This window comes from Fulmarus glacialis, unplaced genomic scaffold, assembly GCF_000690835.1.
Source record: "Fulmarus glacialis isolate BGI_N327 unplaced genomic scaffold, ASM69083v1 scaffold17156, whole genome shotgun sequence".
Lineage (NCBI taxonomy): Eukaryota > Metazoa > Chordata > Aves > Procellariiformes > Procellariidae > Fulmarus > Fulmarus glacialis.
In genome coordinates this window covers 23,019-42,221 of record NW_009220182.1, presented here as the reverse complement: position 1 = coordinate 42,221, position 19,203 = coordinate 23,019, and the positions used below count along the sequence as shown (strand labels likewise).

Here is a 19,203-nt window from a genome sequence, read left to right as displayed (position 1 = left end):
TGTAAAAGCCCCCGATGATGCAAAGGAGATCAAGCCGAGGATGCTTTTACATTCAGCTCTCCAAGGGCCCCAAACCCCCGTGCTCTGCTTCCAGCCATTTGGGTTTCACTTGCTTCAAATCATTTTGGAAGAGCAGCTAAGAAGCAATACGATGCTGCTTGGGGACAAAACGTGAGTGACTGCCCTGCCAATGGTCGTCCCCACAACATGCCTCCCTGCAGGACAGACAGACGGCACAACCCTTCCCGCTCCTGGCCGACGGCCATCCCAGCAATGCTGTAATCCAGCCTCCAACCGTTTCCCGAGCAGGTCCGCTCCCCTTCTCCCCGCAGGGGTGTGGAGGAAGACAGGTCCTGGGCTGCGGCGTCTCCATAGTGCTGCATGCTCTCAGCATGGCGGTGCCTCGTACCGCCGCATGCCTCGCATGCCGAAACGCGCAGTGCCCATGGTCTGGGTAACAGCGGTGTGAGTCAAAAGAGGCTAGTTATAAGTTTGGATACTACCATTTAAAGATAAGCTTCTCCATGGTTACCGCTCTCACGCAAGGTCACTTTCCTGCCAAACCTCCTCTCCTCCCTCCCTGGCTCTCTCTCCTTTCCCCTCCACTGTTTTGTTTTTTTTTTTTTTCCCCAAACGTGCTACATCAAAAGAGAAAATGAAAACATTTAAGATAATCACAGTCTGACTATTTTAATGCAGGCTGTAGGAAAGGAAATATGTAAGCCAAGTGCTCTCACTGTGCAAGCAGAAACACACTCTCAACCTCATAAAAGCAGTATCTGAGAAATAACACTTGATTAAAGCAACCAGTCCTTCATTTAAGTAGGTGCTTATGGTAGGGAAAATATCCAAGGTTTCTCTAGAACAGGCCACTGGCCTATCACGAAAAGCAGGAACAGGCCAGACAGATGAATTATTGCGAGACAGCTGGGTTTCAGCCGGGGTGCGAGGAGATCCCTATTATCCCATCCACCTTTCCTACACAAATGCCTCTCCCCAGAGAAACCGAGTCATTAAAAGCCAGCTCGTTCGCTCCTGACAGGCAATATGCATTGAGTGAGAGGTGATACATTTTCATTTTCAGCAAGAAATCTTAGCCGCCCCAAGGAGCGGCTCGCTCAGGAGAGCGGTAATGGAATACAGGGCCTTTCATCTCCACCTCACCGCCACAAGCACAGCCTGGCTCGATAGCAACCCAAAAGTTATTAGCTAACGGGTTGTTTTGGTGACCTACATGAAATGAGTTGGGTGGGTTTGGTCCGGTTTTCAGCAGACAATAACTAGAACCACAAGTGGTATTAAACAGAAACCATATTAACGAGTTGAGCGCGCGGCGGGTAAGGACTGAGGGAATTGCCCACGCGTAGCTGTGCCATTGCTTCCCCACCCTTCGGGGCCCAGGAGCGCAAGGGAAGCCCCGCGATCGGCCAGTCTGCTCCCCTGAGATGGGGATCCCCAGCTCCCAAGATCCTCACTTTGTTCTCATTTGCACAAGCAATGTGTGTTAAAAACAACAACAAAAAAACATCTTAACAACCATTTTGGATTCTTTAGGAGCTTAATAGTATCTAATAGGCACTGCTTTGAGCTGAAAATACCACATACTTGAACTACCAAAGAGCTTTCCAAAGATTGGGCCCCACAGGCCAGGCCTGCTGACTTTTGAGTGCATCATTTTGCAACTGTAAAATTCCTTTTTTGTAAGTAATTCCTCATTTTAATACACTCAGTGAGTGTGGGACAGCCCTACATCTCTCTGGGAAAACAAACCCCAGCCATCCCTCCTTACTTTTTGCCTGTTCAACGCTGCCTACAGTCCCAGCCTGAGCTACCTCCAGGACAGTGATGGCCTATGGAGTCCAGAATAATCCACTGATAGAAAAGCTTGCTCCCAAGTGAAATGCAGAATTCACCCTGAAGTGAAGGTGTCTTGAATCCTTACACCACCACCCCCTCCAAAAGACTTTGACAATAATTTGTGCCACTTCCTCTGCCACGTTTCGACAAAAGACTCGCTAAATAGTTACAGTCTCAAACCCCAGAAAAATCTAATTCGGGGTGAGGAGCTACCTTTCATCTATTAAAGCCTGCACAAGTTACAGCACATCACACACACGTCTGTTCCCATCTCATCGCATGACTAGATAGGTATCTTTAAAGAAGACATCCACTAACTGCTTAGATAAAAGATTCGCTGGGGACCCATTCCCCAAAGGGAGTGGATGTAAAGCAGGCAGCAAACCACTATCACAGCCCTGAAGATGCCCCTGTTATTTGCATCCAATTTAAATTACATAGGAATTAGCATGGGCACAAATTCTGAAGGAAACGGGCAAGAGGCAGTAAAAAAAGGCATTGTAGAGACAGGGAAGGAAGGTCAGGTGCGGCTTACACAGAGACAGCATTTCTTTTGTTGTCATTAAGATTCAGAATTAGAGCTGGACGTGTTATACAGTTGTCAATAACATCCAAAACTGTCAGACCCCCTTTCTCGGAAGGGATCGTTAAGCCTCTTGCTTGAGGCTTTAAATCTCTTACTATCAGTAGCTGATGCGTTTCCTTCTCTGAGGTACCTGGAACTGGTAACTGTCAAGGAGAGACCCTCAGGTCTGACCCTATATACCCTGTATTTCCTTCTCTTTTCTCCCCCAGATACACACACACACGTGCTCTTCTTGGCGCAGTTGCTTTTGCTATTTAGGGAACAAATGAAAGTTGATGAAGGAGATATTGGCACGCCAATAGGCAATAGGCAATATCTGTACAGTACTTAGAAAAGAGCAAACCACAGCCCGTAAAGACTTAAGCATGTCTTCACAGACTTGTCAACATTCAGACCTGCCTTCCCCTGAGGAACACGACTAAGGAAAGCTACTGCTTTACAGCTGAAGCCAAAGTGAGAGGGGGACCCACTGAGTACAGAGGGAGCAATGTTCCTCAGCCTGGGACAAGAGGCATTCAGCAGAGCAGGAGCCCAGGGCATATATCACCATGACATGTGTGACAGCATATTTTCATTATTACAGGATTAAAACTTAAAAAAAAAAAAAAAAAAAAAAAAAAAAAAAAAAAGCAAAACCACCTGAGCAGCCTAATTCTCCACAGTAGAGTGATGATTTAGTGTAAATTAATTTTGCAGATTACCAGGATTTTTTCCTGCAAAACAGCCCAAGTTCTCTGCAGGAGCTTCATTAAATGTGTGTGTGTGTCTATGTATAAATACATATTAATTTTTTAATTCTACCCTTCTCTCCTCCCTTTTTTATTTTATTTTCATGATGCAGGAGAGCTGTGTCTGGTACTGACAAAACTCTTGGCATTCTACTGAAATGTAAAGTTCCTCAGTCTTGCATTTTCTGCTGATAACCAGCCCATAGATTGCAACAAAAGCAGTGATTTGAACTTTGCATTTTACTGGTCTCTCAGATCACACCAATGCAGTCAAAGTTATCTGCCCCAACTATACAGCATTATCTTTTAACTTAACAGAAGTGAAAGAGAAGCCTGTGCTCATTACCCAAAGGATGCAATTATTACTTCCTCTCTATATTGTTGCTATTGAAGGATAAAATCCAGGATATGACCTTCTCATTAAGCATCAAGCCAAAATCCACCTGGGACAGCCTAAGGAGGCTACCCTCATCCTTTCTCTCGTAATTCAGAGCAAAGGCCCTTGCCGTGTACAGTGGAGAGAAATCCTTGCAAAACATCGGTTTAAGGAAACATCTAACAAATGTTGATCAATAGATGAAACCCCAAAAGCTTTCTGTCTCCTCCTGCATGATCCCATCACAAAAAAAAAAAGCATCACTAATTCAACACATCGAGCGTCTCCCAAATACCCTGCCCTATCTGCGCACAGTGTGAAGTCACAAAAAAGACAATAAACAGAATATGAGTGATATAACGTATTAGTGCAGTAGAATCTTCAATAGAAACTTGAACTCCAAGAGAAGAATGCATGATAGTGTTGAATTCCTTATATTTTTTTGCTTTGTTATGGCAATAATAACGTGCCTTTTGAAGTTCATACAGGGAGATACCATGCCAAAAGGCAAATACTTACAATACAAGAGCACTTGGTACATTTATTTCCTTCAGGCCTAAATTCTTCTCCTTCATTGTAATGTCTCCCTTCAAATATACAACCTAGAAAACAGCGTTTGAATAAGTTTAGTTCAAGAGATCTCGCTGCCTTTTCCCTATAACACGCCCGACCATGGGACAATATGAAAAGTAAATCGTACCATGCTCTCTGATACAAATCACTTCAGAATCCTTTACAAAGGCCTTGAGAACCCCCAAATATCTTTTGGGGGAAAGAAAGCATCCTTCGACAGCAGATAAATTTGCACCAATGAAGTAAAGGCTAAGTCACGTCTTCCATTAAAAGTGGCTTTGAAACACTTTTCTAAGCTGTTTGCTTTTTACTGCTTGTACTTACTCCCTGAGTTTATATTAGATGTTGTCAGAAATTATAACAAATTAGAACATAATAAACCCATTATATCACAACTGGAGCAGTGCTTACCTACAAAACCTCTGTTAAAATTAAATCAATCTATAAAACCAGGTTAATCTGCCACCATGCTTCACAAAGGCAACCCGCTCCCACTCCCCTTCAAAAAGTGAGTCTCCTCTTTTAAGATTACTCTTATACTTCCCCTCCTTAACAAAATCCCAGCCATCAGCCAGGCAAACCCAGCTGACAGACCCTCTGAAGAACAACGTAAATACATATATGGCTATCGCCACAGGCTAGTGCCTATGCATCCCCCAATCTGCGTGTCCTCTACTAAAAAATATTAAGCATGCTCTTGTGTCGCTTAGTGCATCACGAGCCACTGGCCCACGTTTTAGTAACTTCTCAAGTATAAAGGAGAAGTTAGAGATAACCTCCCAGATAATGTTGGTTATCATTAGAAATACAGTTGCACATGTGGAACAGCATCTTCCCATGAAATCTCACCTGGACACACAGGACAACACATTCCCATGAGTTTGGAAGGGTTTTTGCAATGAACAACACACTGTACCTCCGACTCTACTATCACTCCTTCCTGAAAAAGAAGCAGATCATATGTGTTCATAGTTAGCATTGTGGTTGCTTTAACAAGCAAAAATCCACAATTACTAGTGGTACAATTAAAGCCCGGCACATGCTGCGGAGCGCTGGATTTTAAAACCTCTTTTTGTTCTGTACCTGCTGCCTGGTATCACGATTCAGGTTAATCCTCAGTCAAAAGACCCACTTGAGTCTCCCTGACTCCAGACACAGGATGTGCCTTAAAATGCATCAGGTAAGAAACCAAGCGGCTTCTTAGGAAAAGGAATCCTGCTTTATCAGGAATCCTTAGCCTTGGTAATCTGCCATGCAGCTCTGGTGAAAACAGGCCAGACGCAAGGCATTCTCGTCCCTCTCCCCTTGGAGGAAAAAAGACTTAGAAAGTAGATAAAAGCATCTTGTTCTGTAAAGGGGAGACACTTATCTTTGATGCTTCGCCTGATAAAATTAACATTTCCTGTACTTCTTGTTCGAGAAGTCAAAAGTCCTCCTGAACAAATCTGGGTGTGAGGATCTGTGCACAAAAGGCTGCTACTTTTTTTGCTGCTTGCAGCTTTGCATTTGGAGGCAAGGGAAACCTGTTTTTTAAACGTGTAGGTCTAGGGTAAATAGCATCACCCAGTTTTGCATTTGGACACTGAAACAGGCAATAAAGAAATGCTCATTTCATGTAGCTAGTAGTGATCAGAGTACCTAAATTCAAGCTGTGAGTATCTTTTCATTAAGAGCAAGGATACAGAATACTGCTGCTCCAACTTCATTCTCAGTGCACTTGTCTTTAAAAACATGGGTGGGTTTCATAGAGCAGAAGTATCACAGAAAAAGAGAAAAATCTTGAAACCCTTTTCTCCTATTTGTAGAAGCTCTTCATACTCATTCATCTCTCCTCTTTCCAACAGTTGCGATTCTTAGTAGCTGCCTGAGTGTTATTAAAACTGGATCAAATTACCAGCAAAAATTTCAGATCTATTCACAGACAGAAACTAAAATTACCTACATAATTACTTGTTTTGTGCCTGAAAATGGACAATCTTGCAAATTTTATGGTTGCAGGTAGGTAATCTACCAAAAAAACCACTGTGTTAACAGCACAGGAGCCCAGGAAAAGAAGATTTGGTTGTAGGTTTCCCTTAAAGAACATCCCAAGTAAAACCCATGGACACATACACACAAAAGTGTCCAATTACTAAAATAATAATTTCTATCTCAGAAAAGGCTTAACATGCTGAAAAATGAGGACTTATTTCAAGGTCAAGACAGCAGGAAATGACAGGGCTGTGTACCTCTCCTTAGCAACGTTTGGGTACTTAAGTCATATAAAACCTATCCTTCTGTTTGGTTGTAGCTGGCCACATCTGAGTTGACTTAAACTACTTTAAATGCAAATTCCGTATTGTGCTTTCAGTATAAAATATTTCAGGTTATTTGGATTGGGTAAAAAAGGCTCAGAATTTCATGGGAAAAGCTCACAACGCAACTATCACGACACTGATGACATCCTTACCTGGCACTGGTAGGTAACACAGGGATTGCTAGGGAGGTGCCATTTCATAGAGCTGTTGTACGTACTTCCTCCAAAACTGCAATCTAGAGGAAGAGACAGAAGCATGTCAGTTAGGCTGAACGCAATCATCCTGTGAGAGGCTGCTGATGAGGATCACAGAGCAGCATCCTAAATGCGACCCATCCTCTCCCCTGGGTTAACAGAAGAGGTAGAGCTGAGAGCTGGGACTGTCAAGAGGGATCGTCCCCTGGGAGGGCTGGAAGCAACCCCTGCCCTCAGATGTCTGCTCCTGGTGCATGGCTGGCCAAAATCCTTATAAACTATGACCGTTCAAGACAAACCAAAATCAGTGACAATTTACCTAAAAATGGATGTCAGTGGCTATTCTGCTGTCCATTCAGGAGCTGCTCAGCCACCCACGCACTGGAGGGGGGAGAGTGAGGAGAGAGGGTAAGAGAAGAGCTGGAAATGTTCATCATCCAGCCTGGCCATGCTATCCTCATCCATCAACCAAAATCCCCAGGAGAGCTCTTCAGCCAGCGCAGCTCAGCATGGATGCACTGACATCGGCAGAGCTACCCCTTTCTGTATATCTTTTTCGTTTTCATGACAGAAGGGATCAACATCCACATACGCTAAAAGCCATCAGGCTCTTCTGTGTGGGTGGTGAATCTCTGAGTGGGGACATTTTGGAGTCCCCCAGGTTTGGCTTTATATGTCTTTATGTGTTATATGACAACTTTATTAAGAGAAAATAGGTTGGTTTGTCCATGTGTAGGATCGGCAAGCATTTTTTGTGCAAAATGAAGTTTCATTGAGCTATTTGGGAAAAAGACCCATTAATTTTCAGATTTTTTTTTTTTACATGTTCCTACTAGTTTCCTTCCCACTCCTTCACTGTTTTCTGGTATTTTGCAAAAGGGAAAACCAAAAAGGAACACAAAGAAAAGTATAAAATATCTCACCAGAAAAGCAAAACTAGAAAAGACATATTAAGTGACAATAAAATATTTGTTTTAAAAAAGTTAGTTTATCAATGCAAAATTGTTTCAATTAAAAATTAATTCTTCGGAGAGCCAAAGTGTTTCTTAAAAAAATTTTTAAAAGCAACACATACCCCATTTTCTGCAGGAAAAATGCCCATTTTCCATTTATTGTTCTGAACGTTTTTTCCTAGTCTATTTTATTCAAAATAGGCTTGATCAAAGCGCCCATGAAACCAACAGGAGTCCTGCCAGAGACTTTGAAACACAGACATATACATAGAGTCGCCAAGCACAAAACTACAATCAGTCAAACGATGCCCACGGCATCATTCTCTTTCCACACCCTACTTCAGCAGCTACTCCAAGTCATTCTCTGCTGTGCAGGGTGCACTGTCCTGAACTGCTTTGGGCTACGTTTTATGTACTTCTGAAAATAAAGGCAAGTTATCAGCCCTACACCAATAAATGTTTGAACACACTGTGTAAGAAAACTTGAGGGTCACAGCTCCAAACTGCTGAGGAACTTAAAATACCCACAAAATCATTTTGTATTCAACCCCAAATTTAAAGAAAACCTCATATGCAGAGATCATTTACAAATGTGTTAACTGCCTCCAGTTAAGATCTTAAACAAGACTTGTACTTCAGGATTTGCAGTGCTCAGACATTTTTCCAAGCTAAGTACAGACCAACACAGGAGAAATCTGCAGATGCTGTGGCCATTTCACTTACCTAAGCTAAAACAGGTATGTTTTTAAAAGAGTTGATCAGTAGTCTAAGAGCTGGCTGTGATAATTTAATCTTTGACAAATATTGAAAGGTACAAAGTATACATCTGAATCTCATATTTTTTTAAGTAGCAAAGCCCCAATGAAGCGATTTCAAGTAATAAAGAAGTGTTCAGATTTTCAGCATGTTAATAAAGTTCTGCGTGAGCTCTCATACACGCAGGCCAAGACGTCAAAAAAGGAACATGAAGCCCTATACTTCTTTTAGGCATTTTGAAGTCCCATTCCGAAAAACACCAAGCTAACCTTGTAGCACGGTTTCACTTACTGCCCACTGCAAACCCTGATGAATAGCAGAGCCTGTTCAATGCATTTTAGTATCCTCAAGTTGCAGAAGTCCAAGCCATACTGGCACACTGAAGAGCTTGCATGTGTGCTGGACACTCAAGATGGAACGAGCTGTGTTGTTAAATATCCGTGTGCGTGTTTTACCAGATGGGTCTGGTGTCTTCAACACTGTGCAGAATCAAGGGCCAGGTTGGAAACTAACAACTGCAAAATACCTTGCATATTTGCTCACCAATTATGTTCTTTAATTTAAAATGTTTTCTCTGTAAGAAAGCTAATGACCCTGGGCTAATCTGCATGTGCAGATGTATATATTAAACTGAAATTTTCAGTTCAAGGATTAGTCTGGTTGAGAAAGCAGGAAGGTGGGGACTGCATGAGTGCAGTCACCATTGCTCTCACCTGAAGTGCATATCCAAGCTATGCTACAAAATCCTCTGCCCCGCAGCACCAGCCATTGTCCCTGTGGAAAGCAGCAAGGGGGGAGCCGAACTCCACCTGTCCGCGAGCCACTTCTGTCACAGGTACATGGTGCTGGCAGCACTGGGGGACGGCACACCAGAAGTAGCTATGGCAGGGAGAGCTTGCAGGCAGCAAAAGGGAGATTTGGAAATGGAGACCAGGATGGAAAAGTCTGCAGAAGCACTGGAGATACTAAAACTGCTCCCGAGCTTTGGCACAGGCCAGCAGGTTGAATAAGGGAGTCAGAGCAGCATCGTGCAAGCACCAACGCGAGGCACGGCGGGAGCTGGATTTCATCAGATGCTCAGTTGAAGAAAACAGCACAAAGGAGGGGGAGAGTTAGCCTGTAACACAGGCAGGCTTGGCGAGAGCTGGGGGAAGGCTGAAGGTCAGGCAAACTGAAGACAGTGCAAGAAATGAAGTGCTTTACAATCTCTGGGTGAGATTTTAACCTGTCCCTGACCAGAGGTGTGCCCTGACACCCTGCCCTTTGCACGCTCCAGAGCTACACCCACCTCTCACTCTTCAAAAGGAAAAGGAAACAAAGCCCGCATACCAGCTAGTTTTTCTGAACCTCACTTTCAATGTACAAATCTCTCAGCTGACATCTGCAAACATATACCCGGACTTTCCTAGCCCACCTATTTATAGCATGGAAGTTTATGAGCCTCACGTAAATTCAGCTGAGTTGAAAGCCACCTGCCTCCGTGCGCCAACTCAGTTGAGCCATTCTAACTCATCCATGGTTGAAGGTCCATCATACTTGGATTGGAAAGTAGCAGTCACTGAATATCTCATGTCCAAAGGCATCAGCAAAGTCCCTGATGCCAATTTCTACAACCAAGTATGGCGGAACGTACTTCAATTTCCTAAAAGCCATTTTAATTCCCTTTGGAAATATTATTACATTAACTTACTGTCTCCATGCACCATTTGAAAGGGACAGCAGGAGGAAATAATAGATCAAGAAAGATCAGAGCTTAGGACAATCACTTAAATGCCATCCACTTACTTCTGCCTGAATACACACTTAAAACAAAACTTTAAAAGCAAGGGCTACAGAGGAAGTTTTCAAGAGGGAAACCCGAAAAGCTGAGAATGTTCTAAGTAGTACATGAAAAGTAACAGATTCGACATTAATTTGATCCCGTGACATTAAACCCCATAAGGAAAACCTTTAGGATTCCACATACAGAAGGAAGTTAAATATCAGTGGCCTATATCAATTTTCATTTGAATCACTAAGGTGATTCATATCAGTCAAGGAGCGTGTCCTAATTTTTTAGGCTTTCCTGCTTCTTTCTTTAAGAATAGCTGGTGTTTTATTAACGTAAAATATTAACTTTCGGTTACTTGTAGGTTTTGTTCCTATTACTTACTTCAAGCCAAATAGTTCAGATAAGCAACTTTCAGCTTGCATGTTTAGCCAGGACTTATCTGAATCAAACCACACCACTGAATACTTTGAAGTTGGTCAATTGTTGTATATGCAGTGGAAACTGCTAATTACCATCTAGTCACCTCATAAAGGCAAAATGATCCTCTAGACTTGAGTCATTCCTGCACAAAAAATGACGAAATACTTAAATCACTTCTAGTTTACTAATTTAGCTACTTTGTTTCAACGTTGTGCATGCCTTACTTGAGCAGCTTAGTTTCAAACATAATAAACCAACCTTTGGCTGATTTATTTGAAAGAAAGCAATTTAATTCCAAAACAAGCATCCTCACACAGAATTGGACTGGAATAACAAAAGAGGCAAATTATAGCAGATTTTGTTATTGGCATGTGGACAAGTTGACAATCGGGAAGCCATTTGTCTTTCCAAATCCAGTAACATTATTAAATGACCCTTTTTTTCTACCCCAGACACCCCAGAACAGAGCAGTGTCATGAAGATAGGGAAATTGACTGTAAGAGACACTTCAGTAGTGCTAAAGCTCAACCAGTGTCCTCAGGAGTTCATTAAAAACAAGCCTTTATTACTCAATTTGACATTGCCTAATAAGATTCCAGAAGAGATTTCTGCTTATTTTAAGCTAATGAGAATTTTATAGACAAGTCATTTCCTTATTCTCCTAAGAAAAAGTGATAGATTGGTGCACAATAGACTGGCTCCCCATCCCTCATCTCTTCAGCATCTTTCTTCTCCTATTAAGTCTTTTTCTTGCTTTCCCTCCACTTTCTATTTAAAAAAGTAACCTCTTTATTGGCATGGAAAATAAACATTAGGAAAAAGAAAACATTCAGAAGACATGTTTTATTTAGCGTGTGATAAATTAATCCTCAGGGAGGTATCCAGGCATGCTAACGCTAAATACCAGTTCTAGCCAAAAAAAAACCCCAAAAAACACAAAAAAAAACCCCACACAAAAAACCAACCAAACAAAAAAAACCCAATAACTTGCACATTCTGCAGTATTTCCCTGGCATGAAATCTGTTGGCCAAAATAAGAGAACTGTGAATCACACATACACCTATTATAAAATATATTTTCACATCTTAATGATGGTAAAGCCATTGACAGCTTCTAGAAAATTAAACTTCCTATTGGGTAACCCTGGTCTTCATTTGTCAACACAGAAGCATGAAAATATATACAAAATCTCCCATGCTTATTAAGTCTAACTCTAAACAGGGAAAGTCCAACTCTTCCCTCTGTAACTGAGTACAATCAAACCTATTTGCAGCTGAGCCATCGCAATTACAATACCCAAGGGACACGAGGTGCAGGGGCCATATGAAGGACGTACAACGCAGCAGAGTAAAGTGGCCATGGGGGTGAGCTGTGCCAGGACTGCACAGTTCACAGGCATATGATGCAAAGCAGCTCATATTCGCTGAGCAAATAGCGGCAGAAACAAAGACATCAACTCCTCCCCGTGCTGTTTTTGCCCCCTGCAGCCCACTGGAACTGAATTTCACCTTCCCAAATGTCTTGTGTTTCACAAATATGTATATAGGGGGAAAAAAGTCACTCTGCAGGGTCCATAAGAACCTCGCGATCCAAAATGCCGTATAGTTAGAGCCGCCATTGAATCTTGAGCTGATACTCGATGTGCTTGCCAAGCCTGGCAGCTGGAGAACTGTGACCTCTCATGGTTACATGAGGGGTGTCATGAATGATCATGTTGCCTAGTGACACAGTTACTTGCCATTTATACTCAATTTCCTCACACCAGCAAAATCATTCATGATCAGTAGAGCTTACAGCTTCAAAGTTAAGCAGTAAAAGAAATTCTTATTCCAGTATTTTGTCCTAAGATGTTTATCATGTTGTTCCAGAGAAACGTTACATGTGAATGTTGTGTGAAGCCTCCACCCTGGTCTTCAGTTGCCTTTTACTTTGCTGCACTGGACACAATGTCCACATATCACCACGGAGGTCTCGTGCTATTTCCCAATACAGGCGTCCTGAACAACTTCTCTGTGATTGTAAAAGTCTGGGTAAGTGTAGAAGTATTTATGACAACATGACAAGACAGTTCATTAAAAGCTTCTTACATAAATGGAAAATTATATTAACCAAGGTAATAAGAAAATCTGAAATTTGAGGTGCTACTGAACACAATAGCATACACAGATATTCAAGGGATATGAAATGTATGTGCTAAGACCTTTGTAGGAAGAGTTAACTCAAAGGAAGGATGGAGAGATAGAGACCTTTTCTTAGGCATAAGCAAAAGTAATCAAAGCTGGCACCATGATGATACTGGATGATACTGTCCTTAGCGGCTATACATCACTGCTTCAAAATCCCTGCCGTTACTTGAAATACAAAGCTAGAAACTGAATGAACGTTGAGACAAACCTGTACCTCCAGCCTCAAGAAACAGGTCTCCTGGTTCAGAGCTGGAGCACATTACCAAGAGACTGAGAGACAGTGAGAAAGGCCAAGAGAAAAGTTAAGACTTGATTATGTCCCCAAACCATCTCTTTCCATAACCAGTCTCTGACAGATGCCAGGGCTAGATTATTCAGATGAAGGTGAAAAAGATTTTAGTAGGAAAATATATAATTATCTTCCCAGCCCATCCCCCTCCATCCATGTATTAGGTTGCACCCTTGTCTCCCCAAGCTTGCCTTAGAGCATGCGAGGATGGGCTGCAAGTTATAATGCCCCATCAGGGCCCCACACAAAGGGTGCCCTGGTCAGTCTTACAGCAGGGCACCAAACTGATATCAGGTATCTCATACTAGGGGTGTCCACAGGCGAACAGAGTGCCAAATGTACGAATGGTTCCTGCAGGGTGTTAGTAGAGTAGCCAGAACACTGATAAACTCATAATCTCCCTCTAACTTCCTTTGCAAGCCAGCCCTAATAGTTGAAATTGGCTCCAATCCTCAACCATAATATTTGATATCCTTTCCAAGAAATGCACAATTAGCTGCGATAGCTTTGGATATTCAATATTCAGGGGAACTGGCGCGGCTGTTGCCTGGGCTGTGATTCCATTCTCTGGTAGACTCCAGATCAGTGGAGCACAGCATGTGAAGCTCTAAGTTCATTAATTAATTTTTTTTGAAAAACACAATAAAAAATGCCACAGTAACTCTCAAAAGGTAACAAGGGCAGAAAAAGCAAAATTGCACACGGAAAGTGAAAGAAACTTCAAAACAACAAATTGTATCTGTTGTAACAAATACCCACCAATTTTGTCTTTGCACATCCATGGAAGATTCAAATTCTTAAGATAAAAAAGTAGAATACGGTACACAATTTTAGAAATGCAAACTTTATGCAGCCCTGAGCTGGTAATACACTTCTTCAGAGAGCAAATAACTTATTATTAGAGGTGTAGAGAGCTCTATATCCAAGTGACAGGTTTCCATCCAACTAAATAAGAAAATGCTGCCAAATCAGTTTCTATAATCTCGGTGATCTCATATGTTTTCATTAAACATATTAAATAAAATAAGAGATGAAAAGTGGCCTATTTATCCTATGCTAAAGTAATAAGAGGGCTTAATTTTTTAATATTTTTAAAATGAATACTATGCTAGAGGTATATATTATGTTTTATAAACTACAGTAAGTATCTGTCAGAAGAATAATCTCACTGAAAGTTTTCACTATTATACTTAGCTGTTTGCATTCTCCTTGCAGCAGGGAGCCATAATCATAGGCCTACCTTTCTCTGTTCCAGACTTTGCACAAACACACAGCAAAAGAGAGCCTTGCCCCACCGACTTTACTATGCAAGGTCCTATGAGCCTGAAGTCAAGAATAGTGTTAAAACACATTGCTAGTCCGGAGGATTAAAATCTTAAGTAAAGCCAAATCTCTTAATATGTTAGGGATTACTGTTGTTTCCACCACAATTGATTTTCTGATTGCCAAAGCTATACTTGCTGCTGTTTCTTACCTTTTTTGTTTACTAAGAAAAAGGAAAAAAGCGTTAGTAATTATCTAAGTAGCACACAAATACCCAAATGGAAGCAAGGGAGTTATGCTCAGCACACAACCATTTGGAGGAAAAATTCTCCACCAACAATTCAGTTTCCCCTGTATGCAAAGCTCTAAACACGGGAGTTCAGCTGGATGCACTGTTGCAGGCATACAGTATTTCTTCGTTTCAGACGACTACTTTGCTATCAGAGATACTGGGCCTACATACCCAGTCCTCATGCACTCCTCATAATAGAATAAAATATCCTGGCAGCAATGTCACAAATGACTCCTGAGTGGTGGTTTCCTTCCTACACAAGCCAATTCTGGAAACATACCCTTGGGTCTTGATGTTACCCTCCTGATGTTGTGCTCAAATGACAGAAGCCATTCATTCATTCGTTCATTTCTTCACACGGTAGGAAGACGTGAAGCTATCAAAGAGAGCTGGCAATAGCCCGTAAGGCCCGATTAAGCTTTTCTAGGCTTTGGGAATGAATCCAAGAAAAAAGCCATCAGGTTCTGATGTCTTTTCTTTGTAACATTTTGTTCAGGTTTAGATGAAATGCAACAAGTTTAAAAAAAAAAAAAAAAAAATCCCTGTTTCCCTTTTCCTGCTTGTATTCCCTATGGGCACTCTGGCAGCTTGACAAAATAGTGACTGAGAACAAGCGCTGCAGGGCCAAGTCCCGGCTGCAGCTGAGCTCCACACGGGGAGTGCCGGGGAGCTGTTGGGACACCAAAGGGAGTAGCTGAAGTGCTATGCAGCCAGGCTGGCGTTTGCACCCTTGATTCCCCAAATACTCCCCACGGGACACTCATTTTGGGTTTTGCACAGAACAGAGCAGAAGCTTCAGCAGCATTGAGTGGCAAGAGAACAAGCAACTTCCCCATGGGTAGAGGTGTTTCCGTCAGCCTCTTCCCGTGGCACCAGAACAACCTGGTGACAATCTGTGGTGTCGGGACTGCTGTAGTTACACAGGCGCATATTTAACTTTACCTTTCAGAAAGAGCAGAAAAACTTACTCAGAAATTTTGCATTTACTTTGAAAATTAAGCCCTTTTTTTTTTTTTTTTAATTCAGAAATATAAAGCTGTTCTTGCATCTTAAGTAAATAGGAACGGCCATCTTGGATCAGACCAAATGTCCTTGTAGCCAAAATTCAGTTTTCCCTTTGGAGCTCAACTTACTGAGGGCTGAGCTGATCCTGCTACAAAAGTGTCTTTTATAACACTGAGAAACAGTTTTTAATAGGTAACTGTCAACTCAGAGCCCAGCATTATATTTGTACAGTTAGCACTGTTTCGTCCTGTGCGCACCCATTTATTCTCATCCGCACTAACTTCCTTTGCCATTTTGTCATCAGTTGTTCAATGTCCCAAGAACCTTCTGCAACTCCTCGCAGGCAGCCTTCCTCCTTTACTACACTGAAGAGGTCAGGTCAGCAGCAGCAAACTTTGTGTCCCTCTTCACCCCTTTTCTAGATCATTTTTGAGAACGTTGACAAGTTGAGATCTTCGCAAGGATCTGCTGGTAGCCTTTTTCCATTACGAAAATAACCATTCATAGTCACCACCTGTTAGTTTTTTTATTGGTAAGTTTCTCTACAAACTGCTTAGTTTCTTTGGTAGTTTTTTGTGAGGGATCTTGTTGGATGCCTATTAGAAATCCAGGAAGACAACATCAGTTGGATCTCTCTGTCCATATACTTATGATAAATTCAAATGACTAGCATTTTTGTAAGACATACCTCTTCCCTCTTATATTGCAATTATCCATGTGCCTCCTAATTCTGTTTTTGAACAGTTTCTGTTAATTTTCCTGTTAGAGATGTCAGGCATACCAATCTGCAGATGCCAGGCTCAAGCCTATTAATAACGTTCTGTAGGAACTCACCCAATTCAGGATAAACAGAATATCTCACAAGGAGTCTGAATTAAAGTTTCCATCTAATGATAATAGCCTATATGCACTAATATCTGTATCCTCAACTTTGAAACATTAATCTTCTTCAGTGTAAAATCATTTTGTATGCATACGTGTACATATGCATATATGTGAATATAAAATTTTCGTGCAGTTGACCAACCACACATCCCTTTATTGAAATGGAGAATCAACCTCCAGCCTAAACAAACCAATGTTTAGGAATCTTTTGCTATAAAGCTGACACTAAACACAATTTGACAAAAGAAATATATAACATTTAATTTACGTAAAACTTGTAACTACAAATTCTTACTCTTTCAGTAATGCTTTAATTTTTTTTCCTAGTTCATTTCCTTTTCTTTTAAGTGTCAGACTTTTAGACAAATCCTCGAATTGGGGCTTGCCAAACCTATTCCAAAGTTGCACCACAGAAGCAAATCATGAGCACAGCAGCTAACAAACCTCTGCAACCATCCAGGAAAAACACATATCCATCATATGTCTCTTCCGTCTGAATTTCAGTGTAATCTGTTTTCCTACATTTGTATTTCCTCTGGGAAGGCAATAAATGCTTTTCCCAACAATTTATCCTACCCTATCTTCCTCCCAAAACCACTCTATCACCACTGGGGAATTAAACAACAGAGAAAAAATAAAGGAAAGTAAAGCTCTTTGAATCCGACATTCTCCACCTCATTGACTGCATCAGCAGACTCTCAGCAAAATTAGCGTTTTAGAGCATATTTCTTACTGTATCGATATAAAAAAGACTCGTTTTCAACTTCATCTACTTGCACATTTTTCATGTGGATAAGCATGGTAGTTACATGCCATGCACGCTCACACAATTACTAATTTTTTGTATTTGATAATTAGCTCATTCTAAAGAGCTTGGAAGATACACTGTTGGTCAATAAATAAATGTACAATGTTCAGATTGTTGCCCATTTCGGCTTTAATAAAAATGTCCACAATATTATTATTTGAATCAGGAAATATTTATTAAAATGAATAGAATTTGCTTGATTTGTTTCTAGTATAGGGAGAGAGAAAAATAGTCACGGATAATTACTCTGCTCTTTATTACTCAGAAGCATTATTCCTATCCTGTTCAACCACACAAAAAGTTTAAGGAATTCCTATTGATCGGTGACTACTAGCAGATTGATTTTGACCTAAAATATTTCTCATAGATAAAGTTAGAACAGGAGACACCTCTCAAAAGACTGACAACATACCAATGAAGTACAATAAAGACGTATTTCTAAAGGATTGTCGTTGTGCAAGAACTAATAATTACAGGATGAATAAGTGAACTTATGCATTTCCACCAGCTTTGGAAACATTGAGTTTAATTGTGGTTACTGCCCTTTTCAAGCCTCTGGTGACAGCCAAGTCCCAGCTGAGAAGCTCCCCACTCTGTCCTATCTCTGGCAACATAAATGTGAACTGATAACATTTTAAAGAGAGGGAAACAACAGGAAGGGAACCCCACCTTTGCAACGCTCACAGCAAGCTCCTCTCTGCTTAATTACGAGAGCACAGTCCTTGGAGAGCATCGGACACTTCTCTCTCTTGCATGTCACTTCCTTATTCTGGGAAAAAAAAAAAAAAAAAAAAAGACAAAAGCTATTGCAAGCAAACCAAATCCACGGCTCAGTTCCTTGCAACTCAGAAAATAAAACATGAGGCTAGCAATTTGCTCTTTCACTTCAGGAGAGGTCCTTGTGATTCAAAACACCTTTCTCCCCTTGAAGGAACGCAGTAGAAGACAGTCTGAATTATTCAGGACCTCAAGTAAATGGTGTTTAAACTCCACTTAGACAGTAATTCATAACAGTTACCCATCATAGTACAGAAAATGGGCTCCACTGAAGAAATTCACTTTACTTAAATGAACAACTAGCTATGTGATGCACTTGTTAAAATATCCTCGGGGTCTTGAGGTGCTGCCCCGTGAACTGCACAGCTCAGGAATCGTTTCTCACGGTGACAAAAGGACAGATGGCTGAGGAAGAGGTGGCAATCTCAGAGAAAACAAAACTCTCTGCCATTGCTGAAAGTCATTTTTCACTGGCGGTATTACCTAGCTACCCAGAGGGTCTTCAAAAGAGCCTGCTATATACTATACTAGAAAAGAGACTACTGTAATTCATCTTTCTCCCCAAAATGCTGAAAATTGATGAAACAACACAAACAGGCAGAATCACCGTACATTTTTTTATGTGTCATCTTTCTATGGCAAAAAGCCAGCGATGGCCAAGGCCAAAGAGCATGTTGACCACATTAAGGAATGTCAATAGAGGATGTGCGACAGCGGGCAGGAGAAATATTCCATTTATAGCCTGGCTTGCCCCCATGGTGTTAACCCTTCTGGTTATCCCTGACTTTAAACAAGGGCAGAAAACAATTACTTTGGGGGGTTTTTTCAGTAAAATTTTGCTACTTGAAATTCCTGACTGAAAGTAGCCCTCTGAAGTGACCTCCACCTATAATTAGTAGCTCAGTTCATTAAGTGACACAGGTGGTCATTTACTAGATGCAAGAACCCCCCTCACCCAATCTTGTGACTTAATTAGAGACCAAAAAAATCAAAGGGCTTGAAAAATGTAAATCATAAAACTAAAGGAAAAGAAACTGTGCTTTCCAGTCTTTTTCTTTTGCTCCCAGTGGCCTTATTCAAGGTGCCTGTGAAGGATAACACGCAGCTTTTATTACACTCCAGCTCTTTGTCTAAAATCAGAGGTTTATTTTCTTCAAAGTCACTGCCTGATCTGATGGGAGCTATA

General features: G+C 41.3%; 1 protein-coding gene across 1 annotated transcript; it reads right to left on the bottom strand.

Annotated features, from left to right (window-relative positions):
• Positions 1-4,066: 4,066 nt before the first annotated feature.
• LOC104078865 (BMP-binding endothelial regulator protein-like) lies at positions 4,067-18,009 on the bottom strand (the record flags this gene model as incomplete). Its single annotated transcript, XM_009580679.1, has 4 exons — positions 4,067-4,149; positions 4,970-5,060; positions 6,570-6,652; positions 17,910-18,009. Coding segments are annotated over 4 exons (357 nt in total), but the record flags the coding sequence as incomplete, so codon positions are not given.
• Positions 18,010-19,203: the final 1,194 nt, after the last annotated feature.